General features: G+C 42.6%; 4 protein-coding genes across 7 annotated transcripts; 2 read left to right on the plus strand and 2 right to left on the minus strand.

Annotated features, from left to right (window-relative positions):
- Nucleotides 1-2436: 2436 nt before the first annotated feature.
- Nucleotides 2437-4360, plus strand: LOC119563016 (twist-related protein 1). Of its 3 annotated transcripts, none has more exons than XM_037876208.1 (5): nucleotides 2437-2575; nucleotides 3182-3381; nucleotides 3447-3717; nucleotides 3818-4029; nucleotides 4085-4360. In XM_037876208.1, the coding sequence occupies exons 1-5, from the start codon at nucleotides 2529-2531 to the stop codon at nucleotides 4210-4212; spliced, it is 858 nt and encodes a 285-aa protein (XP_037732136.1). In that variant the 5' UTR covers nucleotides 2437-2528; the 3' UTR covers nucleotides 4213-4360. The 3 variants fall into 3 exon arrangements, with proteins under 3 accessions (XP_037732136.1, XP_037732137.1, XP_037732138.1); XM_037876209.1 differs by having other exon boundaries at nucleotides 3447-3705; XM_037876210.1 differs by having other exon boundaries at nucleotides 3447-3690.
- On the minus strand, nucleotides 4349-7009 carry LOC119563014 (growth hormone-regulated TBC protein 1-A). Its single transcript, XM_037876207.1, has 4 exons — nucleotides 6654-7009; nucleotides 6314-6552; nucleotides 5620-6251; nucleotides 4349-5555 (listed from the first exon to the last, which is right to left on the minus strand). Exons 2-4 carry the CDS (start codon nucleotides 6340-6342, stop codon nucleotides 5224-5226), a joined length of 993 nt encoding a protein of 330 aa, XP_037732135.1. The 5' UTR covers nucleotides 6343-6552; nucleotides 6654-7009; the 3' UTR covers nucleotides 4349-5223.
- Nucleotides 7010-7969: 960 nt separating this feature from the next.
- Nucleotides 7970-8942, plus strand: LOC119562302 (MICOS complex subunit MIC27). The gene is made up of 2 exons (XM_037875462.1): nucleotides 7970-8121; nucleotides 8182-8942. The coding sequence occupies exons 1-2, from the start codon at nucleotides 7970-7972 to the stop codon at nucleotides 8720-8722; spliced, it is 693 nt and encodes a 230-aa protein (XP_037731390.1). The 3' UTR covers nucleotides 8723-8942.
- Nucleotides 8943-9691: 749 nt separating this feature from the next.
- On the minus strand, nucleotides 9692-27927 carry LOC119562284 (serine proteinase stubble). Of its 2 annotated transcripts, XM_037875456.1 has the most exons (11): nucleotides 27800-27927; nucleotides 23324-24045; nucleotides 16080-16142; nucleotides 14424-15038; nucleotides 13586-13779; nucleotides 13159-13484; nucleotides 12008-12458; nucleotides 11071-11260; nucleotides 10684-10981; nucleotides 10008-10157; nucleotides 9692-9951 (listed from the first exon to the last, which is right to left on the minus strand). In XM_037875456.1, exons 3-11 carry the CDS (start codon nucleotides 16118-16120, stop codon nucleotides 9817-9819), a joined length of 2400 nt encoding a protein of 799 aa, XP_037731384.1. In that variant the 5' UTR covers nucleotides 16121-16142; nucleotides 23324-24045; nucleotides 27800-27927; the 3' UTR covers nucleotides 9692-9816. The 2 variants fall into 2 exon arrangements, with proteins under 2 accessions (XP_037731384.1, XP_037731386.1); XM_037875458.1 differs by lacking the exons at nucleotides 14424-15038; nucleotides 16080-16142; nucleotides 23324-24045; nucleotides 27800-27927 and adding an exon at nucleotides 13848-14178.
- Between the last annotated feature and the right edge of the window lie 14 nt (nucleotides 27928-27941).

Below are 27941 nucleotides of genomic sequence, written 5' to 3' on the forward strand. Positions count from 1 at the left end.
GTACCAGACAAGGGTCCTGCGTCCTGAGTCCTGTCAGCAACTTCAGAGGGGGTGGCCTGCGGTTGATGGCTGCGTTCGCAACTCCTTGACACTATCAATCTGTTTTCTTTATTTGCCCAGTGTGTGAGAACCATTTGATTCAATTATGCCAACTGACTGATCTCAGATAATCTTTGGTTGTTCGTTAAAAAAAACTCAGATAGAGGTTTTGAGCAAACTCCGATTAGGAATGCACTTTGATTTATACGCTTGGAAAATCCATCATTATAAGATACTACGTCAGCAGTAGAGATACGTACTTAATTTAGTTTTAATCAACTTGATTATCAAATTAACAAAAACGTAATCTGATATCAAAGTACAAACTTCGGCTCTATAATTAAAATTATTTCAGAGATTATTTTAAAAGCCTATTTTAAGAACTTGCTTAGGCAGGTAGTAGAAGTTCAAAGTAAGTTATAATAAATAGGCTACATATTTTTAAACAAGTAAGTTCACAAAGGTAATATTTTTTTAATTATTCTCACAAAGCTTGCAACTCAATTGGCCTTTGGTTTAAAATTATAACCCTAACTTTAATTAACATGCTCCGTACAGCTTTGACATAAAGGACTTTTCAAGTAATACTCTTATATGCAAATCAAATGGGTTTAGGATATTTATTATATTTGTTTTTGGTTTTCCCACAGTCCGTGATTTACACTTCCTTCGGGGCACTCGTTTGAAATGCGATAATTTAATTGTGGTGCGATGACAAGTCCAACTCATTGAGTTAGGGTTAGAGTTAGAGTTAGGGTTAGGATTAAGGTACGACCAAGGGTTACAGGGCGGTTTTCCTGCGGCAATTGCTAAAGTTAAATTAACAATCGTGTTTACATTGGTTGGTAACAAGATTTCACTTAAGGATGTCAGCTTTGTTCGCGGCAACACATTCCTATCTGCCGCTCAATCGTTTTGGACTCCAATTCTGTGCCGGATTCGGGCACTTACCCTCCATCAAAACTGATTACTGTCATCAGACCCCGGAGTTCTGGGGTGCGAGGGGTGTTCGAAGGGTTCGAAGTGTGCGCCGACGCGTGCGACAAGCAAATTTGTCTGGTAATGAAAAGGTTTGCGCATCCGCATCCCTGACATATTGCCGGTCCTTTTGTTCTGCGGATCGGACTGCTCGGGATTTTCGCGCCTCGGGTTAGGGCACGTGACCTGGCCGCCTGACGGGGCGGGGCGTTCTCCACTTTGACGTGGCTGACGTAGCTAATTTGCGAGCAAACCAAAACATCAAATAAACATAATTCAATTTCAACAATTGCCCCGTGACTGCGGCTGTTGACAAAGCCTGCGGCTTCGAGTGGTTCCCGATCCTGATCCTGATCCTGTTTCTGGTTCTGGTTAGGTTAAATGATCCGTGAAATGTAGCAGCCAGCTCTATCTGCCTTGGATCTAATTGCTCTGGTTCTTCTTTGTCCGCATCCCGTGGGAATCAAACTTTAGCGGAGTCAGATCAACAGGTCCTTGGACCCCTATATCGTACTCCGATTACCAGCAGACTTTTCGATAAAGAACCTCGTCTCCCATATGTCTGAAAAATTGACTTTAGGGTTAGACAGGTCCCCCGTTCCGAGAATATTCTTTCTTGTCCTCCCACATCATCAAAGTGGTGGACACAAACATGGCGGCTTCCTGCTGTGCGAAATATAATGGCAGAATGTCAAAAACAGGTGAAGGAAGCACAAAGCGAGTACTGGAGCTGAAGCTAAAGAAGAAGGGGAGGAGCTGGAATGGTGGGTTTTGGGTATAGAAGACTTTAAGATTTCCTACAATCTATAAGGAGAACTTTGAGGCTTGGACAAATATACTTTTCTGTGAGTTCAGAGTAAATGCTACCTTCGATTGTGAAAGGGGAAAGTAACTGTTAAAATTTGTTTTCCAAAAATTACTTTACGATATAAAATTTAAAATTCTCAATAAAAATTTATTTTCTATAAAAAAAAATTAACAAAAATTACCAGGATTAATAAACAAAAAACCTCATTTTGTTACTTCCAAAGTTTTATAACAAAACAAAATTACTTTTTTTTTTTTATTAAAAACACATTTTCGAGTCAAAATCAAACTCCTTGATTCCGATCTCTTAGGAACCCGACAAATCAATTATCGTAATTAACTCCAGATCCAGATCTCCGCCCAGCAATCGAAGGGCAGCCGGAGGCGAATAAGTCCAACGACTTTCCCACAGCATCCGTTCCATTTGCAGGGGCAAACACCCTGTACTTGGCAAGCTCCGCCCATCGAGCAGAGGGCGCACGGCGACTGGCTGCCAGGACGTTTAGGGGTGGAAAGGTCCTGGCCAGAGTTGTGGCATTTCCAATTGGATCTGCGACGCTATAAAAGGCTCGCAATTCCCGGGAGATGGACTCATTAAAGTTTTTAACTTATTGGACAGCGGAAGTGCGTAATAGTGTCGGGAAAAATTGTATTACAAATTTGCACTATAAAAGTAATATTAAGTGCGAATCAATAATCGAAAAATGTCGCGAAATCAATTACCAGACTCGTCCTCTTCGCCTCCCATAAGGTACTGTGATTCTGCCTTAATCTAAACCTTCAATTTGTATTTGTCCGTTGATAAAATTAAAAAATAAAATTGAAAATGTACCTCTATTTTATAAAAAACTGATGACGTCTTCAGAATTAATCTCAAAAAAATAATCCGTAACTTAAAAAAAAATCTATAGTACCAACTAATTTTATAAGCAACAACCTGTATATATTGAAATTACATAAATTTTATATACAACTTTTTTAAATTATTTAAGAAAAATTTTTAAGAGCTTGTTTTACGTATAACTTATGCTACCATTTACTGAACCTCATTGAGGATAGAAATTAATATCAATAAAAAACTAAGGGCGTGGCCACCCTCTCTAAAAACTGTATTAATCTAAGTCTATGCCGTCGGCAAATTCACGCGATTGAAAAATAATTCGTTACGTTTGTATTATATTTTATATAATAATTTATAATATATTACATATGCGAGAGATATATGCACATTATAGATATATGTCTCACTAGTTTTCAAACCAAAACTTAAACAATATATATTATTCTGTAAAATGTTTTTGAAATATTTTATTCATTCGAATATTTGTTAACGTTTATAATTCCCTTTCCCCCTTAGTCACTTACCCTTTCACAATTTCGACGATGATCTGATCAATGATCTGCCCTCTTGCATTTATGCTGGTCAGCACCAAGGTGGAGGAGCCACAGGCGGAGGTGGTGGTGGTGGGTCAGGAGGAGGCGGTGGCAACTCAGGGCTGCGCCTTAACTCCAATAACCTGCGTCACATCCAGCAACATTATATGCAGCATAGCGGAGGTAGGATAGAGAAATATAAATACATTTTACGGAAAATTCAAACAACTCAAATTTGAATCCTGCAGAGAATCTGCTGGACTCCTCCACCAACCCCATGGGGGTGCACAACGCCGGCGGCGGAGCACCCTTGATGTGCAACAGCCCCAGTGCCAGCAGCAGCGGAGGAGGTGGCAACAACGGAGGATCAGGCACTCCTGGCGGAGGAGGTGGCCCCAATCCCGGTTATGGAGCAGTGGGAGCCACAGCTGCGTCCAGCTACAAAATGCAGCGACAGGCGGCCAATGTGCGAGAAAGGAAACGCATCCAGAGGTCCGCCCCAACTGGGTACACCAAATGGTCTTTTCCATTTTACAACTTCCTAGCCCCCGAGTTATAAAATAGATCTTGTGACTAACGAGCTTTCCTTCTCTCCTTCCGATTTTCTTGCGCTTTGCAGTAGCATCAATTCGGCCTTTGATGAGCTGAGGGTCCATGTGCCCACTTTTCCGTACGAGAAACGTCTGAGCAAGATCGACACTCTGCGCCTGGCCATCGCCTATATATCCCTGCTCCGTGAGGTGCTCCAGACCGACTACGATCCCTTGACCTATGTGGAGAAGTGTCTGCGGGGAGAGATCAAAGCGGACAGGGCTAATTGGAATACGAGTGGTTAGTAGTCGATTATGCCGCAATACCAATGGTCAATAAACTGTTCGCTTTGCAGATCTAACAGCTCGTCTTTCCTGGATTAACTGGGAGAACCTCGGCGTCCATCCTGGTAGGCGAACTCTGCTCACCTCGTTGGCTCTGTCCTCAGAACCCTTGTGCGGAGCCCACTGTGGGATGCCATAGATATAAACTGAAAACACAGGCCTAGCCTGTTTAACTGCTAAAAGCACTTACCACTTAAACTCTTGATCTTCCCCCTAAGATGCCAAATGTCTTCCCTTTATGGTTTTGATCTCCCAATTTAGTTTAAGGCTGTACATAGTTTTGCAGTTACTAACAGTTAGCAATAGTATTTTATTTGAAAAGCGTCTCGGCTGCATGAAATATAAAACCCACCAGCCATTAAAGCCCACTTCCACTTTAGGGAATAGTTGTTGGGTTCAATGGCCAGCGGGATAATGCATTTACAAATCAATTCCTCAAATTATATTTCAGGATAAATCTTTTGTAAATAGTATTGAGTATTGGGCAACCGATAAGAGACAAACCGGTTGCGGCTAACAGACGTTTTACAGTTAGTCAACTATGTAACAACTTTAAAAGCATTTTATATATATAAAAGTAAATACATGTTTTATCTAGACGTAGACATTTACATAGCTTCCTATCAAAGTACATATACTCGAAAATAAATAATTCTTTGATCAACAAGATAACTTAGAACACAAACTTTTTGTTATTGGATAAACGTGGGCTAAATGCGCTGCCGATGATTGGGCATGTGTACATGCCCTCTATATGGTCTATATGCGGAAGATATCAACTAGAAACTTTTGGCTACTACTCCTACAGCTTAGGTACGTACATATTTGTGGTTAAACTAATCTGTTCTTTTCTGTTCCATTTTAAATTTCGCTTTGGTTACTCGATTTGATTTTGTTGGCTAATACTCGAATTATTTTGGCCTTGACTACAATTGGGCTACTATGGTAATACAAATGCGCGCACACTTGGGTACGTACTATATAGAAACGATTACATAATGCACACTCACAATCATGAACATAAACACAGTGACACGGTTGAACTACGCTCCTAATAATTGAAATTTTCGATTGCTTTTCCAATTTGTTTTTGGTTTTGTTGCTGTTGTTTGATCTGTTGGTCATAAAGCCCCGTTTTGACCAGGGCTTTTTAGGCCGGATTTAGCACCGCCACCTTCCGCAGGCTCTCCAGCTCGCTACGCTTCAGGCGCAGGCTGAACATGGCCTCCACGAAGCCGTGACAGTCCGTCACAATGCTGTCCTGGATCATCGTGTCCCGGAACAAGTTAGCCAGGGCGGCAATGTCGTCGCAGCCCAAAATGGCGTTCTTGTGGGTTACGAACATGGCCAGAGCAGCACGAAAAACTATCTTGTAGCCCTCGGCGAAGACGCAGTCCCAGATGCGCAGCACGGTCTCCACGGGCAGCACCTCGGCAAAAATGCAGATGAACCATTTGCTGGCGATCACCGGATAGGGCAGGCCTACATTAAAGTTATAAACATTTAGCAATGCACCAGGACCGAATTTCTCAAGCTTAAACCTCACCCAAGTTATCCACATGCCGATTGACGGCTGGTATTCGCCGGATGACCAACTCCCGGAACACGGCCAGGTCCCTCAAGAGATTGGCCATGTTGTGCGAGTGGTACTGTGGCACGATGTTCTCCACGATGTGCTTGAGCAGCCAGAAGGACTTCTCCTCGTCGTCGGTGACGATCAGCAGCAGGCCGGCTATATAGTTGAGGCCCTGGCAGTAGCCGACATCCCGATTGTGGTGGGCGTAGGCGATGAGGATGTTGTACAGGCGCTGCTTCTTCGTATCGAAGTGAATATTGTCGGGGAAGGTACGAGGTAGATCGATTGATATGGAATCGCTAATTTCCTTGTCGAAGGGCTCGGTGCGCAGCAAAGTGCGAAAGAGATCCGGGGAGCGGCGCTGGGCGGCGGCGGCGCCGGATATTTTCATCCAGACGTCGGGACGGTACGGACCAGGTATGCCTTTTCGAATGTACCGCTTCAGCTTGGGGTCCACCTGGGTGAGATCGGTGTTTTGCTGCAATATGGCCTCCCATTTCATGCGGCGTCGCGTCAGCGTCTTTAGGTAACCATCCATGAACTTGGAGTAGTTGTTATAGTCGAAGTGGTCGCCACGCTTGAAGCCGTACTCGTCCACATCGCTGGGATAAAAAGGGAAATTGGTTACAGAAGTGGAAAACAGAGAAATAAACTAGCTGCTCACCTGAACTTTGAACTTGCGGTAGCATCCATATGAACTATTGACTAGAGTTTTTTATTGCTCACAGTGAAGAAGTGTGGTTTAGTTGGTCCGCTGGCCACGCGATTTCCTGTCTGTCAGCCGTTCGACGCAGCTCGTGGCATGACCCCAAAAGAAACGTTTTGGTATTCCGAGCACGTTGTGCGGTTACGTCGCTGCTTCTGCCGCTGCCTTTGCCCCTGCCGCTTCTGCTGCCACTGCAACTGCAACGAATTGAACGTAAGTTAAGAGTCAATATATATGGCCCTTAACCTGGGGGGCCCTTCATTTATTTATATGCCCATGGCCTTGGGCGCACTTCTACCTCTGCCTACGCCTCGTCCTTGGGCGGTGGGTGGTCTTTTGTTTCTGTGCGCGCCCACTCGTGCCCGTTGTGTTGCTGTTGCTGTTGCCTCCGCTGCTGAACTGATAACATTAACGCACCGACGACCGAACTGGGTGGGCGGCCAACGCACAGGTGTGGGGGGGCTGGTGGAGGTGGGCGTGGGCGTGTGGGGCCGCTCCGTTCAGCGTGCGCTTGCAGGTGGTCGATGACAGGCTAACTAACGGTAGTGATTTCATTGAAGATTGCTGGTTTGCTGGTCCGCTTATCAGTGGGCTTAAGTTGCTTTATTTTTGTTTTTATTGGCGAATAAAATTCGCGTCTTGTGACTGGTGAGACCAGAGGCTGGAACTGGCAAAAGCCACAAAAGGCGAACTAGTTCCAATCTGCGACGTTCGTGATACGATATCTTAAATAACCGTTATAAATTAAGGTTAAAATTAATGAACATAAGATTAGTATTCAACATATACATTTTTTTATAACGCTCCTATTTTGTTAAGGAGTGCGTACCTTATGCATAGATAAACCCTTTTATTTACAAACAAAGTAAAAAAAATATATATAAGAAATAAAGTAATTTGAGATACATACATTATTTTTATTTGGCTTAAAATAAATGAATAGATGAAATTATACTTAAAATCACCACCCTCAAGACCTACCGGACCGGATTTTGTCTTAGTAAAGTTACCACCCTCAATATTATTACCAAAAGACTAATTATTGTATTATTTTTGTAAAAACCGATTAGATTAAGCTGCCAGTTGGGTAGCAGTGTGCTAATCTTAAGAATAATATTTCCACATTTACAAACGTTTAAACGTTAAAAAATACTTAAGATCATAAAAGTCGGATTAGCATTAACAAAATGATCCAACCGCCAAAAAGAGTGATTTATTTTAATTCTCAATTAAAAAAGTTTTGGTTACAAATGGTATTATATTGTTTTTTTTCTTTTTTTAATTTATAAATGCATCCCTAAACTTAAAAAAACATTTTCAATGGTAATTTGGGTAAATAATATATCGGTAAAGTCAGTACCGATATATCGGCGAACGACCATCCACACGTGACCGTTGAGAGCAACTGTTGCATGAACCACCCGCTACCATCATACCGCATCATACATCATCGAGCATTCGTCATTCAAGTCGCACCGTGCTTTGACAAATTACGCAATGTCTAACAACTGATGTAAAACACAAGCAATTTACCTAACAGTTTGCTAAATTCCGTGTGTACACACACTCCGATCGACCAGCGAGGCACTTCATCCAGCTTCCGACCACTTCGAGATGCTGCGCACCACGGCGACGATGGGAATCATGGCGGCGGTGGCCGTGAAAGCGGCACCCGAGCCCCAAAAACCCGCCTCCAGTGCGGCGGACTGTAGCCTAGTGTGCCGGCCCAGCGAGCTGCCCATCTACGGGAGCCTGCGAAAGACAGAGTGAGTTGAGTTATCCACTGCTGGCCAGGACTCCCAACTTATCCAATTCCCCTCCCACAGACCCAAGTCTGAACGGCATAGAGAAGCGCAGGATTCGGCTCTGCACCGGAATCTGGAGGCCGGAGTCCGCTATGTGCGCGAGGAAGTCCAGTCGGGGTACAAAGCAGTGGCTGACCAGGCCGGCATTGTGGGCCACTATGTGGAGACGGCCAAGGCACACACCCAGCACACCATCGACCTGCTCAATGAGCCCCAGAACTTCCTGCATCGCAGTGGAGCCATCGTTGTGGGCGGTCTGGCCGGTTTCATCTTCGCCGCCCGCGGTGGCTTCATCAAGAAGGTGGTGTACTCTGGCATCGGAGCCGGAGCGGTGGCCTCCCTGTGCTATCCCCGCCAGGCGGAGGAGAACTGCCGTGTGGTGCTCTACGAGGGTCGCAAGATCTTCGCCGTGGCCTACAACTTCATCAAGGGCGTGAAGCCGGGCGAGGAGGTGCCCATCGAACCCATCCAGAAGTTCCCAACCTCGCTGGAGGACCTCAAGTACCTGGCCGGCGACCTGTACGAGGAGGCCAAGGAGCTGATCTTCCCCAAGAAGAAGTAGAAAGTGAACTAAGCCTAAACCTATAAAAAATCACCCCCATCCGGCCGTGAAATGTGCATCGACTTAAGTTCTATGGAGCTTGGACTCTTTCCGATTATGTGATCAAGCTGGAAGTAGTTATCTCTTTTCTTGTTGCCAGAAATAAATTGGCCTCGCGTCCCAAAAATGAAAACCATGGCTTATGTGTGTGGGCAGTGGCCAGAACCCGCTCTCACATGAATCTTCCGAGTGATTAATTGTTCAGATGGCTGGCTTGCCCAGAGGTGTTGGTGTCGTCAAGTCAAATGTCACGCCGGTGAAGCTGTTGAAAAGTGAAATCCGGAGGAAAGTGGCCAAGGCGACTGCGGATGTCTCTATGTCTTCCATCTCCCCACGTGCAAATCGATTGTGCCAATCATCATTGTCAATGGCCCGCAGCCGAACATGGCGATGACTGTAAATTGTGCGAATGGTTTTGGTGTTTTGGCCGACCGCAGTGCCCTCGGGGCCCGCAATTGTTGAGATTGAGGAGGAAGTCGGCTCTTATGGAGATGGGCATCTGTATCTGTATCGCAACTGGACCGCGGGCTATGCTATTTTTATTAGACAGTATTTTCAGTAATCTTTTATTGCTCTATAGATAAACTTGTTCTTTGGGCAAGATACAAACAACGTTCAGATGTCTGCATGCATTTGTTTACAATAAATATAGATTTAGTTAATTGTTAAATATTACTACACTAAAATACCAACAACTTGTGGACATGCAAATGACTCTCAATCCCCCCGTCCCCGTTTCCCGATCCCTTCGGCTATGTACAAATAGATAATCCCTTTTCGAAATCCAATCGATTTCCATGTTAGACTTAAGGCGCTAACATTTTCGCTAGACTAACTTAGTGGGCGTTGACTGTGTGAGTGCTGATAGGGGCGTGGCCCACAAGGCCAAGTCAAGGTCAATGCTGTTAAAATTGTTAAATTGAAGCTAACTACGCTTAACATTCCTTTAAGATAAATCACACAAGACTTAATGGATACCAACTGATAAATTAAAACAAATAACAAAAGTCGAGCTGCCATCATCATCAATATCGCCGTGATCCCTGGACTGATCATCATCTGACATGCTCCAGTATCCACGGCGTAAACTTGGAGATTCGTGTGCAGACCCCGGGCAGATTGGCCTCGGCACAGCCAATGCCCCAGGAGATGATCCCGGCCAGGAAGAAGCGGCCATCCTGCGACTTGGCCTGGCAAAGGGTGAGATTGTGGATTAGCATTAGGGTTTCTATGTTCCAAAACTCACCTGTAGTGGTCCACCTGAGTCGCCCTGACAGGAGTCCTGCCCTCCTGTTTCGTAGCCCGCACATAGGAATATGTCAGGAATAAATTCCTGGCGACCGGCGCGCATGAACATCGATTTGCAATTGTCGTTACTCACAATCGGCACGGAGACCTGACAATTGGGAATTAAAGGTATCAAATTTATTAGGATGAGAAAAATATAAAATGTTTTGTAATGGGTAAGATTTTTTTCAATTGAGTTTTAGAATTGGTTTTCTTATGCACTTCTAGAAGTCTTCTAGATCTCATAATATCTAGTATAATCTCTAAGATGGTTCAAATGGTTTTCCTTGATACTTAATTTTTCTTTTTCCAAGCAACATAATATTTTTCAGGTAACATCTAACTTATTTCAGTTGTTCTATACTAAAGGGATACCAATTTTGGATAACTTATTCACCAAACTATTAATTTGAAAATATATTATCATTTTTAATATTATTACTCTTCACTTCTTAGAGTTGTAAATTTTTTCTCTTTAGTTACCCATGGGGATCTCTTGTGTGATCTTTCTGACCACTCCTAATTGCTATCTTTCCCTCATCTCAACGTTCATTTGCCTGCGATCGATTCGCTGCGGTTTTCATTGTCGCTGGATTTTGAAGTGGAGTTTAAGCTAGAGCTGGGTTAACACTCACCTCCTGGAGGACGGAGGGCAGGGTACCGCCCTCGCTGAGGCGACCCCAGCCGGTGACCGTGGCGTTCATGCCAATTAGAAGGCTCTCCGTCTCGGGCAGGCAAATGGGACTGACATGCGGCGCGAATTCGAGCGGCTGCTCCAGCTTGACCAGCGCCAGGTCGTACTCGTACGTGAGGAAGCTGTACTTGGGGTGCACCACCTTCTTGGCCACCCCGCGCTCGATGTAGGGCAGCTGCTCCTGCACATGCGAGAAGTCGTACTCGCCCACGCGGATGCGTATCTGCGAGATGAGCAGGCTGCAAGGAACGGAAGAGGGGCAGGGATTAGCTCGATCTGGATCTAGTCCGGTTTTGGCACAGGCTTCAGCCTGGGCTGATCCACTCACTCGTCCACGCAGTGTCCGGCGGTGGCTATCCAGTTCTCGTTGATCAAAGCGCCACCGCAGCGGTGGGTGCTGGAGAATCCGAAGAAGGAGGTGCGCCGCACAGACACCTGCCAGGGCCAACGACCGAAGGCCGCGCTCTTACCGCCCACGATCCGCGTCTCGGGACGCGCCAAAGTCGGCACTCCGCACTCTGCAATTGCGGCAAACAAATAACAAATAACAAATTGCATTGTCAAGTTGGGTGCTTCGAAAAGTCAGCAGTACATATCAATGCGATTTTGTCTCTTTCTTTTGGTAAGCCGTCTCTCAAACTTCCAAGTTCAATCTTTACGGTCTAAAGAATTCCCTTTCAACTAACAATCCCAACCGAAATTTAGTAAAAATATTAGTTTCATTAATATTGTTTTGGATCCTCATATAGATAGATAGATAAAAAATAAATCATATTCTTATGGGATATTAGTTTACAAAATTAACCCATTTTTATTGCTCTAAGGATTTCCTTATCATCTGACTTACCCAAAAATGAATAGAAAATTTAAATTTTACTACCACCATTAAGAAGTAATTATTTACTATTTAGTAAATCTTTAATAATGTATTATTATATTTTTTTTTCGAACATAAATTTTTAAAGTTTATATATCTCCAGAGATTGTTGAATGATCTTAAATGACACATTCTTTGATAAACTATCTAGACTACTGAAAAGTTATGCGAACTTTTAGAACTATTAAAAACAAATTAAAACTGGGCTAAAAACGGATTTATCAGTTAGTAATAAATATTATATTATAATGAACTTATTTCCGAACTGAAGTGTTTGAAAAGTATACAAATCATTAGAGATTTATACGTGTTTCGAGCAAGTATTGATCAGGTATTATCAACTTAAGTTGATTATCCTGAGTGTAGGGGTTTGGTACTGGTTACTTACCACTGCGGGCCGCCGAGATGGTCTTCACATGGCCCAGAGCTCCGGAGTCGGGGCTGGAGGAGTCCGTTATCTCGTTGGTCTCGATGCCGGAGGTGGCCAGGACCGGCAGACGGTGCGTGGGCTGCGTTGGCCGCTGGCTGCTGGTGACGATTCCGCTGGAGCTGCTGGAACTGCTGCTGGAGCTAATCGGCCTGGTCGTGGTGGGTGTCTTGCCCGAAGTGGTGGTACTGGTGGTCGAACTCGAGGAGGAGATCGCCGTGGTGGGCCGCTGGTAGGGCCTTGTGGGCTTGCTTGTCGTGGTTCTCGTCGTTGTGGTGGCCGGTGTGGTTGTCCGTCGAGTGGTTGTTGTCGTCGTTGTGGATGTGGACGTGGATGTCGTCGAGGTGGTTGGCGATGATGATGGCCAAGTCGAGGACGAGGACGATGCGGCTAATGATGTGCCTGGCGACAGCTGCAAGGCAGGCCAAAGTGGTAAACATTATGCTAAAATACTCGGACTCGGGCTCAAGCGGCAAATCATTCTCCATTCCCGTTTCTCATTCCCCATTTCCATTCCCATTCCACGCAAAGAATCAATTTTTCATTTTGCCGCTAAATCTGCATTAAGTGGGGAAGGTTCTAGGGTTCAGTTGAAAGTCTAGATGCTCTAACTAAAGGGATCTAAAGTAAAGAACAAGTTCTTCGCAAGACTATTCTTTTCAATATCTACATTGTAGATTACCAACATATAATATGAAGATATTTATACGGGCTTTTAAGAGAACAGTGAAATATATTCCAAGAACAATATAAACTAAACTGTGTTAGCCTTCACCTGCGCATTTTAGTTTTCCTGGACTTTAAATTAGCAAGTGACATGCTCTGTTTGAGGTACCCTTTCCTGGAAGGGTCCTAAATTCCACACACACCCCTGAGAGCGGCAGGCGAATCTTACATCAACTTTTGGCTCCGGCTCCGCATTGTGCAAACAATAAAATGTCCCCCAAGGCTGTGGCCTGCCATTATGGGGCCGAGGTTGAGTCCCAGTCGAGGAGTAAATGACCTCGTGGCTCGTTTGTTTCGCTTTCGACATCAATGCATCACCCAGAACCCAAAGCAGAGAACCCAGAGCCCAGAACCCAGAATCCAGAACCAGACTCGTATTTACATACCTGCGGCCTGGTGGGGCGATGCGGCTGGGGGGGATGCGTCTGGCCTGGCCAAATCAGGGACGTTGATGTCGTCGAGGTGGACGATGGAGGCGACGGTGTCCGCTCGTAGACAATCGGTTTCTTTGTGGGCTTCGACGGCTTCGAGGGTCGCGCGGGCATTGGCAAATTGACGATGCCGGGCTTGGTCCAGCCGGTGGGTCGCGGCTTGGTAATAAAGCTCGGCTCGGTGGTCATCTGCCAGTGGTTCTGCTGATTCTGCTGATGCTGCTGCTGCGGATACTGCTGCTGCTGCTGCTGCTGCTGGGTCGATGTATGCCAAATGCTATCTGCGGATGGTATTTGTTTGTTACAATTCATGCTAACAATGCAGCACCGCTGGGCGGGGGCGCCAAGCCTCCATCATCTCGAAAACACAAACTCCACTTACTCGAACTCGAACTGGAGCTGGAACTGGAGCTGGAGCTGGGATGCGAGGCGGAGCTCAGCATATCCGAGGCCGTGGTGGGCTTGCTCTGGTAGGGCGGCGGATGAGGGCGCGCCAAGGTTCCCTGGTGGTGCGGACCCGAAGGACGAATCACAAGGGTGCCCGCGCCATGGGGACGCTCTATGGTGGTCATGCCGCTAAAGAAGATGATATAACAAGAATGAGTGAGGAAAAATAAACAGTACTTGCATTTGCATTATATTACCAAGGAAGGTATTCAGAAAATATTTTGAGATAATTTTGTATAAAATCAAATTGTGGCTTATTTATCAATCAGCATAACAATAATTCTGTTTATTGTTTTATAAAATGCAAGCCTATAAAGCTGCAAGTAATCCCAATCAGAAAAATAAAACCAGAAAAAAAAACAAGATTAGGGTTTCCACTAATTTAAGAATTTCTCTTCTCCTTTGTACGAGAAGAAACGTTCTTGATATCAAGATGAAAGAAGTCTGAAATTTGTTTTTCGAGATGAAGTGTTTTTTAAATAGAGATAGTTTTTCAAAGTACAAGAAATTTTGACAGTTTGATCTTGGCTCATATTTGAGATCGAAAAGATGGTTTTAAGGACACTTTTTTAAGTGTTTACATGATAATAAAAATGCAAAAGATCGTATTATTACAGATAAGGCAGGATAAGAATATGCTTATAAAGAAATTAAATGGAAATGAGCATGGTAATATCTCTACTGCCAGTTCTTAGTTTTCATTTAAATTTTTGATTTTAATCTGCTGATCCTACATTTTTCTTGATATCCAAAGACAGAATACACACGCTTACCTGATCATGGGCTTGTAGGGCGCCGCTGGAGGACGCGGGCGGAGCGTGAGCGGCTTGGTGGGCCTCGTGTAGGAGAAGGCCGTCTGCGGCACGGCGAGGTTGTCGGTGTAGTTGTGCGTGCAGCAGGAGCCGAACATGAAGGAGTCGACGCACATGCCCACGTGCCGGCCCTCGGACTTGATGCACTCCCACACGAACATGCAGGTGCCCTCGACGCGGCCAAAGGAGCACGGCTTGGGGCTGATCTTGAAGTTCTGGCCGCGCTGCAGATGCTGCATCTGCGGATAGCCCTCCAGGCGATGGGGGCTGCGGTAGAAGCCGCCGGTCATGTCGTCGTCCTCCGAGGAGGAGGCGGCCGAGCCGGAGGAGGAGTAGGATGGGGAGCCCAAAGACAGCGACTCCAGATCGAGACTGAGAGCGTCGGGCGGTGTGATCAGCGCCGCTGCTGCCGTGGCCAGACAATTGACTAAGATTAAGGCTACTAATACTTCTACTATTTGGTCTAGACTGCGCCTGCTCCTCGCCGTAGCTCCTCCTGATCCTCCAGAGCTTCCTCTGTTGACTAGCCAATGCCGTTTGGGACACATCTTGCTGGCTGCCGCTGCTGTGCTTCTTCTGCAAAAGAACGGGCATGACAGTTTTTGGACATTAGTCTTGTTTCGCCTGCCGGAACCCATCCACAACGCGGAGAACCCTGTTTACCCCCCACTAATTAAGCGCACTTGTCGCAACAAAAAAGTGGCAGAAAAAAAAAACCAAAGTCAGGCAACGATTTCTACTCTTTATGATTGTTGCTGCTGTTGCTGTTGCTGTTGCAGATGTTGCTGCTGCAGTTAGTTTTTGTGTGCTGCCTGCAGTCAGTGACTGGTTTAATTACAACTTTTCACTTTTGCTTCATAATCAGCTTTTTTCGTGGCTCTTGTCTTGTTTTATTGTTGAACAAGACTGGAAAAAATTTATTGCGATCGCACGACGTCGACGACGTCAAACGACACATGCTACAATTAATAATTTCTTGTCCCAAAAGCAAGTGCACAGCTGCCCCACCCCTCAGTTGCAGCTCATCAAAGCGGAATAGCAGTGGCGTCTTATACTATTTTTTTGAGCAAATTTAATTAAAGTTTAGCCAATCCATTGCTGGCCAAATTAGATGTTTGCCTTTATGGTTTGTAACCTAAACTGGTAGCACACATCGCTGCCTCCTGCAGTTAGATCACTGACACAAAAAACGTAGCAAACAAATTGCATATTCAGCTTAAATATTTTATTCTGTTTATCATCCATTTTTAATATGAAAATATTGAATTAAGCAATTTTAGTTTATTTAAAATTTAATTCTGCGATTACAACCTATTTAATATTTTCCACCTTGATATAAAGCTTTTCAAATTAAATAATATTTTAAAAGTCGCAGGATGTTTAAAGGAAATACGATTTAAATCATTTAATGTATAATTTTGTGATATGATATAATATGATATCTAATATTATCTACCTTGATTCAAAGATTTTTCCATAATATAATGTTATTATGTTTTGCAATATTATTGTATTTTGTTCAAAGTATGCTTATATATCTGTTTTATTTTCAATTTGATCTTTTCAGTGTAGAACCATACCCTTATTTCCTCTATTCCCCTCGGGTTGTCAACTCACCTGTGTCTGAGTCTGGGTCTGATTAAAGTCGCTTGCTTCATCGGTAACGTGCCGGGCGCATGTCTGCAATGGATTGCAAGGAGAATAGTAATAATCAGTATGGTTAGCAGAAGTCGGTTGTTAGAAAATCGTATGCTCTTTTTTTTATTGTGCCAAGCCAAGCTATGTTTTTTAGTGCTGTCGAGAATGCCGGGCGGAATGTGCCTGGCTGTAATTAGTGGGATATCTAACTATATGCGGTCATGCATATGGTATATGGTGTGCTGCACTTTCTGGTGCTGCCGACGGCCCACCCACCAGACAACCCACACTCACGAGATTGCGGTATTAGCCGGCCACAGATCGTAATCACAAGATCGCCATCATCATGATGATAGTGGCCATATGCGATGATGATGATAATGGGGGCTGCTGCGGAAGGAAATGTGGTTGGAGTCGGGGAGTTTAGGCCCCGGTGAATGTGCTGACCACACTTTGGGGGCGGGATTGAGGCAATTGTGCGACACTTGGGAATATTATGCAATTCATGGAAGTTGTTATAAAGGAACTTGAGATGGGAAAGAGGTTGAATGTGATTAAGTGGTCAGTGATTAATAGAATTATATTTAATCGTATAATGACACATCCATCTTAGATATATTCAGACAAAGTATGAACAAAATAAAACAACTCTTGAAAATAACTATTTTTTGAGAAACTTCCTTTTTGTACATTCATTTTTCTATATCTTAACGATTTAATTCATTTCTAACTTGAATAATGAACCTGGCGTAAAATGTTTATTTTCCCACACCATAATCAAATATTTACTGATATTCATCTAAAGATCAATTAAAAATGCAGATACCCAACTATCTTTGATCCGACACGCTCATACATAAGACGCTCAAAAGCAGGCCCCAACCAAGTCCCGTTTATCGCCTAATCATCTTAATGTTGATTATAATTACAAATCGTTTGAATGCAATTTGATACCAAATACTTTGTGCACATCATTGGCTTGGAAAATGCTTCATGTCCATGTTGATTGAAACCGAAATTGATATTGATGCTGGAGTTGGAGTTGAAGCTAATGTGGATGTGTATGCTGCGGATAAACATGTGCCACGAGATTAATTTCAGCTTTGGCCCCGAACATTTTCCCCATATCGCGGCCGACTTCGTGCCGAGTTCTCCATGGGCCACTCGAATCGATTCATCAATTGACCGACCAGGCCTACAAACTACCTCAATGGACTGGGACTCTTTTGGGCCAGGAACGCAATCGGAACGTTAACGCTAGCGCTCACTCCTAATAACTCTATTTCCAATTGGCAGCGGGGCGGGGGTAAAGATGTGCTCGCCCCTGCCACACGCCGCCTATATAGCTATAGCAATGTTGCTATATAACGATCCATTCGGCGCATGAACCGTTGGAAATCGATTTCGTTACGTTTTCATTTCCTCAACGAAAGCAGCAGCATCTAGTTTTTACTTCTTCCTCGACTTCTTGCCTTCAGTACTTTTGGGCTTGGTTTTGTTTTTTCGCAGAGAGTTGGTCAAAAAAGTTACCGAAACGTAATTACCCCGTTTAAACGCCCCGAAAACAGAAGCAGGCAAAAAAGTAGTAGTAGCAGCAAGTCGAGCTAGCAGCAGCAATCTCTCGTGCTAATGACTATCTTTAGGAGCCCAAAAACGAGCCAAAGACGGGTAGCAGCAGCACTCTGACAAACAGTCAAATGGCCAGACATCGACTCAGGCCCAGACAGGCAAAGACTCAAATCCGGCCAGAGGCCAAATAATTTTCCAGCAAAACGCTACAACTATTAGAAAAATGTTAACCGAACTCGGCTGGGACTCAACCTGACCTGCCGGAGTTTTGTCTGCGGCTTAAGAACTCCAAAATGCTCACTGCCCAAAATAAACGAGACCCAAATTAATTAAAGGTATGAATAAGAAATTGAAATAACCTTTTAGTGCTGACAGCTTAAAATGCTATCTCGATAACTTTGGTTTAAATAGGCATTGAAGCGCAAGCGGTAGTTTCTTTGAGTTTTATTGAAATTGTTAATGGGTTCTGCTCTGCTTTTCACTTTCATTTATTCCGTTTGATTTACAGTTCTGATTTTAAGAGCTTTTTTTTATAATACTAGAGATAGAATAAATTACTTTGAAATTATTATTAATGTACATTTATACTCCTCTACGTCATAATGAATTTGGTTCGATTTCTCAATGTTATGTTAACTTTTGTCCTTTGATCGTGTGATATCAGGCTTTGTAGAATTTGTGGTTCGTAAAATTAACATCTCATTAAGATAACGAAGTTGTCTTTTCGAACAATTTTACTTAATGTTAACCTTTCTTGAAAAAAACGAACTAGAACCTTAACCTGACATTGAAAAATCAACCATTGCAGCTATCAAAGTTTATCCCCTTAGTTTTAATTCTGAATGTTTTCTCGAAATGTAAGTAAGTAAAGTAAAATAAATAAGAAAGCCGTATTTTCGCTGAGTGCAAGTACGTGCTGAGTAGCTGAACTGAACTCAAAGAAGGGGCCTGCAGCCGAGTTAGTGGAAGAGAGTAATTGTAATAACAATTGCGCAATTTGCGTCAGTCACTTAACTTCCTCCGCCCCGTGCCCTTTTCCCCCTCTATTGGCGTGTGGTAAAGTGAGGAAAAGTCTCAGCCCGTTTAGTTAAGAGCACTCCTGTCTGGGGGCATCGGCACCGCCATCTGGCCAACTTCAGCTCCAGCTCCATCTCCATCTCGAGATCCAGCTCCACCATTAGGGTATCGGCTTTTGGAGGATGAGGAAGCCTCTTACCCGGTAGGCGTTTTGTCAATCGGCTGGCGATCGACAGGCGACGGCACAGATGACAGGCCGCCCAGGCTAATGAAAAAGATAAACAACTGGATCACACAAGCCACGAGCGACTTAAGCAGCCTGACACGCAGCCAGATGGTACACGGTAAGAAATTTATATTTATAAATTAGTTTCAAATTTTATTTTATTACGATAAATACCAAGATCAACAGATAAACAGCAGAGTTTTTGAGATAAAGATATAAATATTACCAAAGTCTCTTAATGGAATTTTTGGAAACGAAGGTATAGCATTTCATAACTAATTATCTGGCAAGCCAAGCTACAAAAGTTAAACGTCAATGATCATTAAAAGACTTTAAATGACCAATAGAATTTTTTAGTTGTCTTGAATATCTTTAAGTACTGACTACGCTTTTCTCTCTGTGAAGATGAGAAGGGATTCTGTTTTGAGGGGGGCAACCCAGATGATGCTGAGCTGGCGGCATCTTTTGAGATAGTGAAAGAGGGATAGTGAGCGAGAAAAGGTTGTAAGGCAGGGGTTCGGAGCTTGTTATAATCACTGCGCGTAACGCAAACACAATTTTTGAGTGGCCGGCCATGTGAAATGCATTCCATCCATACCTGGAGGCGGCCACTCGATGCCGCGACAACTACAACTTAGGACGGGGAATCCGAGTAAGAGAATCTCAGCACTCACACTCGAGAGAACAGTGAGGGGGAAAAGTCGTTGCACCTCAGTCGACCGCTTATCAATGTGAAAATCAAAACGAGTCTCAAAACAGCGGAAGCTGCGCCGTAAATTGAAAGAAGTGTTTAAAATCTCGTTATAACTGAGAATAGCTCTAGGAATTATATGGGGCTGTAGTCGAGCATGATAAATGATAGCCATTTGATATAGGGATTAATGGCAAGAAACAGTTTTACGAGCCTAGGAAACAGTTCTTGGTGAATTTTATTGATGTATATATGTATTATATGTATTGTTAAAATACCAAAATGCTCATGTTAAACATTTAAAACTTATCCTACGTGGGCTATTAAGTGCAATAAAGAAAATGCTGATTTTACGAGTGTGTTTACATCGGTGCAACAGGGCATATTTATGGAGCCATAAACTTAAACAAATTTTTTTGCTGAAATTTTGCTTTAATTTGTTATGTTCAATGCATAAACTTAATTCCCAAACACTTTCTAAGTGAGTTGTTAAATGTATTTCACATTTTCTCGCCATTTTTCCCCAATTTCTGTAATGTATTTCGTTTAAAAGCTGTAAACATCACTAGATGCAGTTATGCCCCGACTTTCTTTTCGTTGTTATTTTCTATTTGAAACCATCAGCAAACTTTATGGAGCCACTGTTGAAGCCTGGCGTCTGTTGGCTGATTGAAAACATATGAAAGCGAGCCTCGTTAATTAATTGCGCTGCAGCCTTTTCGGGCATTACGCATACGCCGTGTGGAACGCATCCTACGGCGAGTCATTGGACTCAGTCGGTCCGAAATAAAAGCAACACGTTGCCAACCTGTTAAGTGTCCGAGACTGGGCCACAAGCATAAATCACCGCCGGAGCGGGCTGGGGTCTCCCCTGGTTTATTAACCTCACGCGGCTAATGGCCAGTGGGCATGGTCAAGTGCTGTGCAACCTGTGGCTGCCGCTTCTCTGCCTCTCCTCTGCTGCACTTCCACCTCTGCACCTCTGACTGACTCACTGACCGCAGAGGGCCCCCAGCTGTTATTGTTGTTTGTTTGTTTGTTTATCTGTTGGTTCTCCCTCCTTTCTTTGCTATTATAGCCAAAGAAAAGGGGGGTGAGCCATTGTCCAAATATTTACTTTGTCTTGGCCAGGCTCAAGCCGCATGACGGTGCGGCTTTTAAGGTCGGGTTCGGTTCTAAAGTGACTTCTCGTAATTTATTTTCCACTTCTCGGCATAATTAATTCGGTTTTTCAGTTATCATTTCCAGTTTTCCCAGCACCTATCTATTCTAAATGGCTTCATTTTCGATTTCATAACGGTCGCAAGTTGAATGGATTGTTAAATTGAAAGACCTCATTTCGGGCACGATCATGATTGGGTCTCAGTCTGAGTATCCAGTCCCGTACCTTGAGGAAGTTACGCCAACACGTGCGTAACCGTAACGCTGCGAATTGGCCATAAATGAGGCCCCCAATCAAGGAAAAAAAAGTAACAGTCTCTGCAAGCGTAACACTTTCGGCCAAATGAAATATGTATGTATTGCAGGCAAAAATATTTGAGCCAAAATCGTGACGGGGGCAATCACTTTTTAGCCACAGTTGGTGTGTGACAATTTGACAGATTGAAAGTGAAATGAGGCCGCCGTAAATGTCCCTAAGTGCTGGTCCCTAGACGTTGCCTTATCGTTAATTTGCATGAAGTGCACGTTGCCATCACTTTTGAGCACGCCCCGAGCGCAAATGTATCCCATGGATTCCCAATCAGCATTCACTTGTCCTATTCGAGAGGCAGTTAAAAGGGCCTTCGGGGCAGATGAGCTGCAGAAAGTTTAGAAATATTTACGGAGAAGAAAAGAAAAGTGTCGAAAATAGAATGGCCGAGTGCTAGAGAAGGAGTGCCTCATGAATTGAACAGAGGGATTCCATTCACACCTCAAGATCCCATTTAAACTGGATCTCTGGCTCGGCTAACGAAGAAGAGTGTCAAGTGTGTTAATTGCTGTGTCCGCAATTAATGCAGAAATAATTATACATCTGCCTCTGGATGTTTGCCATTCATAATCACAGGCCGTTCGCTCATTTATTCATTCATTCGCTCGCCACATGGGATACTCTGTTGGCCAATGATTAATTCAGCGATTGCATTCGTTGTCTAGACTTTAATTACAGTTTGTAGCTGTAAACTTTTTCTGTGTTGATATCATAAAATCAGCTTAATGGATAATAATCGGAGGCCGGAGTTTTCCTGGATTTGGAGCGACTTCGATATGTGTTTTCATGTGACCCAATACCTGGTAAACTCTTCTATTGTTCTCATTTATTGATAGACTGCGAATGACTTTTATGGAGTAAGAATAGAGTTAGATAATTCTCGAAATGAAGTCTTCCTCTTGACCCCGATTATACTTCATTGTCATCGTTTTGGTGGGAATTTCTTGCTTAACTTTGGAATTATATAATTTAATCATGGTTTTACTTGGGCATGACAAGAAAAATTATTCTTGAAGAAAATAAATTTTTTAAAATATGTTTTATAAAAAATATACGTTATAAAAAATAAATAATAAAAATGTCTTTGGAATTTTTCTTTAAATTTTAAGTTCTTTACAAAAAGATTCATTAATTTAAAGGTTTACGAAAACACTCAATTTAAAAGACAAACAATCAACAAAATGCCATTGCGACCTAAGGCCACTGCACTTTTATTGTATAACTATCCCTAAAGCCAAGGTCTTTCTCAATCACCGTAATAATCAGAAATTAAACTATCGCACTGATAATATTTCACCATTTCCCAAAGCTACAGAAATTTTTAACGCATTTAAATAATTTTGCGCCTGAAGTTGTACAAATGGAATAATGGTTTCGGAAAATTATATAACCGCTGGAAGGTAAAAAATCAAAAGACGGTCACAGTTTGCTGACTGCTGTGGGCCGAAAGGCCCAGAGACACCGAAATTGGTTAAGAGCAGGAGGACAAATTTGGTTTTACGCGCAAGTGAATTGCGCTTTATGAGCGCACACTTTGATTGCCGCACGATGGTATGGGATATTATGGGACTGTATAGGATGTTGGGATGGTATATAGTCGTACATATACATCCACATTGCAACAATTATTCTGCTCGATGACTTTCGCTAATAAAACGACACACGCTGTGGCAGAAGACAGCCCGGGGTTGACACAACCCAGACAGGTTGCAGATTATGATGACGACTTCGACTGGGGGTCTTATAACACTCCGCGCCGCATAATCGCCTGCAATCGGGCAGCCTCTCGATGTGGCAACTATTGCGAAATTAGAATGGCTGGGCAAATTAAGCTAGGCTGTCGACCACAATCATATTTGTTGGGAAGTTACACCTGCTAGAGGTGTCAACCATTTGGGGGGATTATAAAAATAAATTTGGATGTTAATTTCGTGGTAAATACATATATTAGAGGGGGCTCTCATCCGACCTAACGGACGATTCCCTAATTAAGCGACTTTAAAGAATATAAGAGAGCCTCAATGTGATCATTAAGATATTAGATGGGTTAAGAACCGTAAATAGAAGATTTTCTGAGAGCGGATAGGGGGGTTATAAAATATTAGTCCAGGTTTTATATGAAAGTTATTTCAAAATATGGTTTCGGGTTAAATTGAACTTTATGCTTTTCCTTATCTGCGAATAGCATAGTTAATTTGTGGTGCTAGGTGAAAGCTTGGTCAATAAAAAGAATAAATACTTCAACTTACTAGACTTTCAGTTCAGTTTTCGGTTCAGTGCTGTGATCTGGCTTCAATCGTAAAATTTACGCCTCCTTTAAAAAAAAGTCTGTTAAATGTTTAATTATCTATGTAGAACGGCAAACTTTTTGATGGATTATTAAATTTGATTTTCACTCTTTGCCATTTTGATCACTTGGTGGATTTTCCATTTACGATTTATCTCCCCTTGCTTTTATTTTAGATATTTTCACGCACACACACGTTGGGGAATTCTCGTTAATTATTTTTCTTTTTTTAGAGTCGCGGACTTTCCATCGTTTTCATGGTCAATAAAACACACTTAATCCCCGGGTAAATGGCAAATCAAATTGTAACGAAAAATTTCTTTTCGTTTTTGGATTTTATGTTTCTCCTTTTCTTTTCACAATATATTGTGTTTAATTGATTTGCATTTCCCTGCGAAGCGGTATAAAACTTTTGTAAATATATGTGAGCGAGTTTTTCTTTTTTTTTTTTGTAGCTGCACCACTGCTAATTAATTACCGCTGAGACCTTTTCTTCTCTGGGGCCTTATTTGTTTACTTTATTGCTGCATCTCGAACTGAAAATATTTATTTCACCTGGGAGATTGAGTTAGGCCTTTATTGCACAGCGATTTTCCTTTAGCTTTTATTGTTTTTCACTTTTGTTACAGTTGATTTCTTTTTATTTTCTCACCGCCTTTTGGTCGTGGGCGTTATTGTTGTGGGCTGCAAAACAAAACAGAAGTAGAGCTGTTAATCAAAATGGGCCAACGATCGAGTTAGAAATCACATGGCTAGCCTAGCATCGATTTTGGGTCTTTTTCTTCACTCTTGGGCTGCCGAAATTTATGCAAAAAGCCCTCCGCGGCCATGTGATTAGGCCAAACACGCTCCGCTCGGCGGACCCTATTTGCATTCGATTCGCTGGTAGCCGAACGGAATTGCCAAAAATTGATGCATATCAGTTGGATCGAATCTCGTGGGGAGTCCGCTCCAGGTTGGAACAGGTTGGAGCTGCCCAGGCTACCAGTTAGCCACTTGGCCACAGACCCAAATTGACGGCTATCTTGAGTTATGAGGCGTTATGGAAATGGAAATTGCATTTTACATTTTACATTCGCGGACCACTCAAAAGTGACAGTTGAAAGCGACGACGACGACGATTTAGCGAATTAATGTTTCGTGTTTATAATTTTGGATCTCTGATTCGAAAGTGACAACCAAAGGGGGTCCCCTCGCGATGGATGGTCTTTAAATTCAAAGATGCTTAAGTGGGTGAGAGGAACATTATCGCGCCAGTAATAGTAATTGGGCTAACGAATTGAGTTTTCTCTGATTTATGGAAATTAGTCTTAATAAAAGCGACATAAAAAAGCTTCCATTCATTTGGGAAATGTTTGGGGTTTACAAAGAGCTATAAAATAAACTTAATGAGGCATAAAGTTAAAGATATTTTTTGGTAAGCTAAAATAAAAAAGCTATAAAAATCTACCCCAATTTTGAAAGAACTATTATTATTATTATTAAGTCAATTAAAATCCATGGAACAATTATTAAAATCTTTCTTAAGAATCAAATTAGGTATAGCCAATGTTTATAAAAACCAGTGGATAAGCTTTTGGGAACTGGGATTCTTTAAATTTTTTTAAAGTTTTCGACCAATTTCAAACCAATCAAATCGATGGCAGAATATAAAAACAAGCTGCATTACTATATGTATACTTATTTTTATCTATATAATTGCCTTTCGATAAAAAGAAGTATTAGAGAAAATTAAACTGTAAAAAAAGCATGGGCAGGAAAAAAGGCACCTAATTTTCATATTATTAATTTTCCTTCTTGGAGTTGCAGTTTACCACTTATTTCCCTTGTTTATCTTTCTCTCTGGCAATTGCAATTGCGATGCCTGAGATTCCCCCAACCCCAAAAACACCGCAAGAATCACTTTCAGCCGGGCTGAGACCGCAGCTTCCTGCCCCTTTTCCCCCTTTTTGTGGCTCATTAAATGTGAATTTGCACTTCTTTGCCGCTTAATGGTATGCTTCCTTGTGGCACGACAACGCCGAGTGGAAGTTGTCAACGGCCAACAATTAACTGGTGCAGATGGAGAGCCTCTCTGTTGGCCAGTTAGCTCTTGGCCATTCGGCCGGTCTTTTGTTGCCAGCCCCTTGCCTTAATTGTGCCAAAGTGCTGCCAATTTTTATTGCCGACTTATCGCTTGATTTCCCCCCATTTCCCAATCCCCAATCCGCAGTCCCCAATCCCCTATCCCCATTTCCCACTCTACCATCTCACTTTTCCCATTTTGCGGCTGCTGTGTTGTACTTCACTTAATGAATCCCGTTAGGCAGTTGCAGTTGCAGCCGCAAGTTGATTTTTCGCAACGCATTCGCAAAACAAACATCAAACTGCTGCTGCTGCTGGGGACTCCATGGAGCGCTATCAAAACTAATTTATATGCAAATGCAGTTCAAGTAGCTGCAACAAAAGACAAAGCCAAAGACTTTGGTGTGGAGTCCCTGGTGAAAAATTCACGGCACCATCTTCAGCAGCGGTGGAAAAGTCTTCAATAAACAGTGGGAAGTCAGCTGAGTTCTGATCCCAGTTCTTCTGCCTTTGATGCACAGGAAGAAATGAGATCTCGAACATTGTAATTTTAGGTATATCTTTAAAGTACAGTCCTTTCTAATGCCACCAATTTCCTAAATAATTATACAAATTTCTTGTGCAATTCTAACAAAACTCTGAAGCGCCAGAAATAGTTAAAAAAAAATTGGTAACATACTTGTAAACACTTTAAGAACAGAGTGCTTAAAAAAAATTTGTATAATCTTAATTAGAAAAAATCGAATAAAAATATATAAACTTTTAAATAAAGTTAAAGGCCCCCGTACATTTGTTTATATATATTTAAAGGATTTTCCTTCCAAATATCCCCAATTTGATTTAAATACTTCAAGTTTCTTGTATTTCGTAAGCACATGTTCCTTGTAGGACAGATGAAATAAGTTAACTTAGTTGCACATTTCTTTAACTAAGGGGTAACTTGAGGACTTCATTGAAATCTATTTAGGATCTAAGCGTGTCTAAAAATATAAGATGTTCTGTCCAGCACAAAAAATATTTTTAAAATTATAAATGAAAAAAAAAACCTATTTCACATTCACACAAAAGCACTAAATCTGTTTTCTTGTTTTTTAAGTTGAATAATTTTGGGTTTCACAAAAATATCCAAAATTGTATTTAAAATTTGAACTCCTTTCTTCGATAATATTTAAGAAGCAGCATTTTAAAGTGAGAAATATTGAATGCACTAGAAAAAATGGAACAATTTTTCCATGTGCCACCCGTACACTTGGTGCGAAAATTCTGCCGAAGAGGCGAAGAGCCAGCACACACGGCATGATTTACCGTAGAGAACAACAAAGAAATTAATTAACTGCACTTGTATTAGATCCCTGACCGGCTGGCTGCCAGTGTGTTGGTATCCCCGTGTCGGTGAGTATCTGTGAGTGAGTGCATTAGCTTGGCAGTTAAATGCCTCACGAGCAAGTCGCCCAGCCCGCGAGTTGGCATTTGACAGTGTCGGGAGCAGGAAAAACTGGCTGCCGCGGCATTAGCTCACTTTGCATTTGCAGCTGAAACTGAAGTTGAAGCGTTTTTCGTTGTTCTGGCTTCGTGATTTCTTTTTTGTATTTTTTTTTATTTAGCTAACCAACAAGTGCCAAGATGAGCGGCGATTGCAGGGGACTGCGACTAATTAGAGCTCATGTCGCCTGCCAAAAGTTATCGACCAGGGGTCATTATCCTGTCTAGCAAAGCCAAGCTGTTATCCTGCTGTCAGCATTTGCTGCGGCTGATAAGGCTTTATTTCTTAATTAGCAGCCAAGTGCTCCAGTTTGCAGGCCCCTCGGGGTGTTAATTTCAAAATCTCAACGCGTGCTGCCTTTGCTGCTGCTGCAATGCGTTGACAGCGAATGCAATTTGAACTTGATGGCCGGCAACGTGACACGCATATTAAGCAGGCTCTAGAGCTCCAGAGCTTCAGAGCTCCGGTTTTGTAATATACGAGAGTATGCATATATATGTATATATAGGTATATTGCCGAGGCAAGGCGGCGCTTTAAATACGCACAAAGCGGCCTCGCATGCGCAATTAGTCGTGATTGAGTCGCAAGTTTGTTTAAGCATCGAGAAGAGGGAGCCCAAGATGAAGAAACTGCGGCAAAATTACTTCGAACATGGGCATGAACGTGGTGGAAAACTCTCACTTTTCGACTGTCGGTGCTTTTGGGGCTTTATGTCTTAACAGTTTTTTCCATTTTGTGTAATTTTCGATTAACAATTTCGATTAGGTTTTGCGTCTTTTTGATTGATTGAAATGTCTGGTCGGTTTCGGTTTCGGTTACATCTTTTTATTTTTTGTTTCATTTTCAGCTATTGGTTTCTAGCCTCTGGGCTAAATGCTAAAATTAGGCACCTTTTGGTAGATTTCTTCTGGTTATTTTGTATCTTTCCGCATAGAATGGAGCTGTGCGAACCGAAAAGCGAACAGCAAACAGCTAACAGCTAGCTAGCGAAATCGAAACCGAATATCCGAATCGGAAACCGATCTGAACCGC

This window comes from Drosophila subpulchrella, chromosome 3R (assembly GCF_014743375.2).
Source record: "Drosophila subpulchrella strain 33 F10 #4 breed RU33 chromosome 3R, RU_Dsub_v1.1 Primary Assembly, whole genome shotgun sequence".
Classification (NCBI taxonomy): Eukaryota; Metazoa; Arthropoda; class Insecta; order Diptera; family Drosophilidae; genus Drosophila; species Drosophila subpulchrella.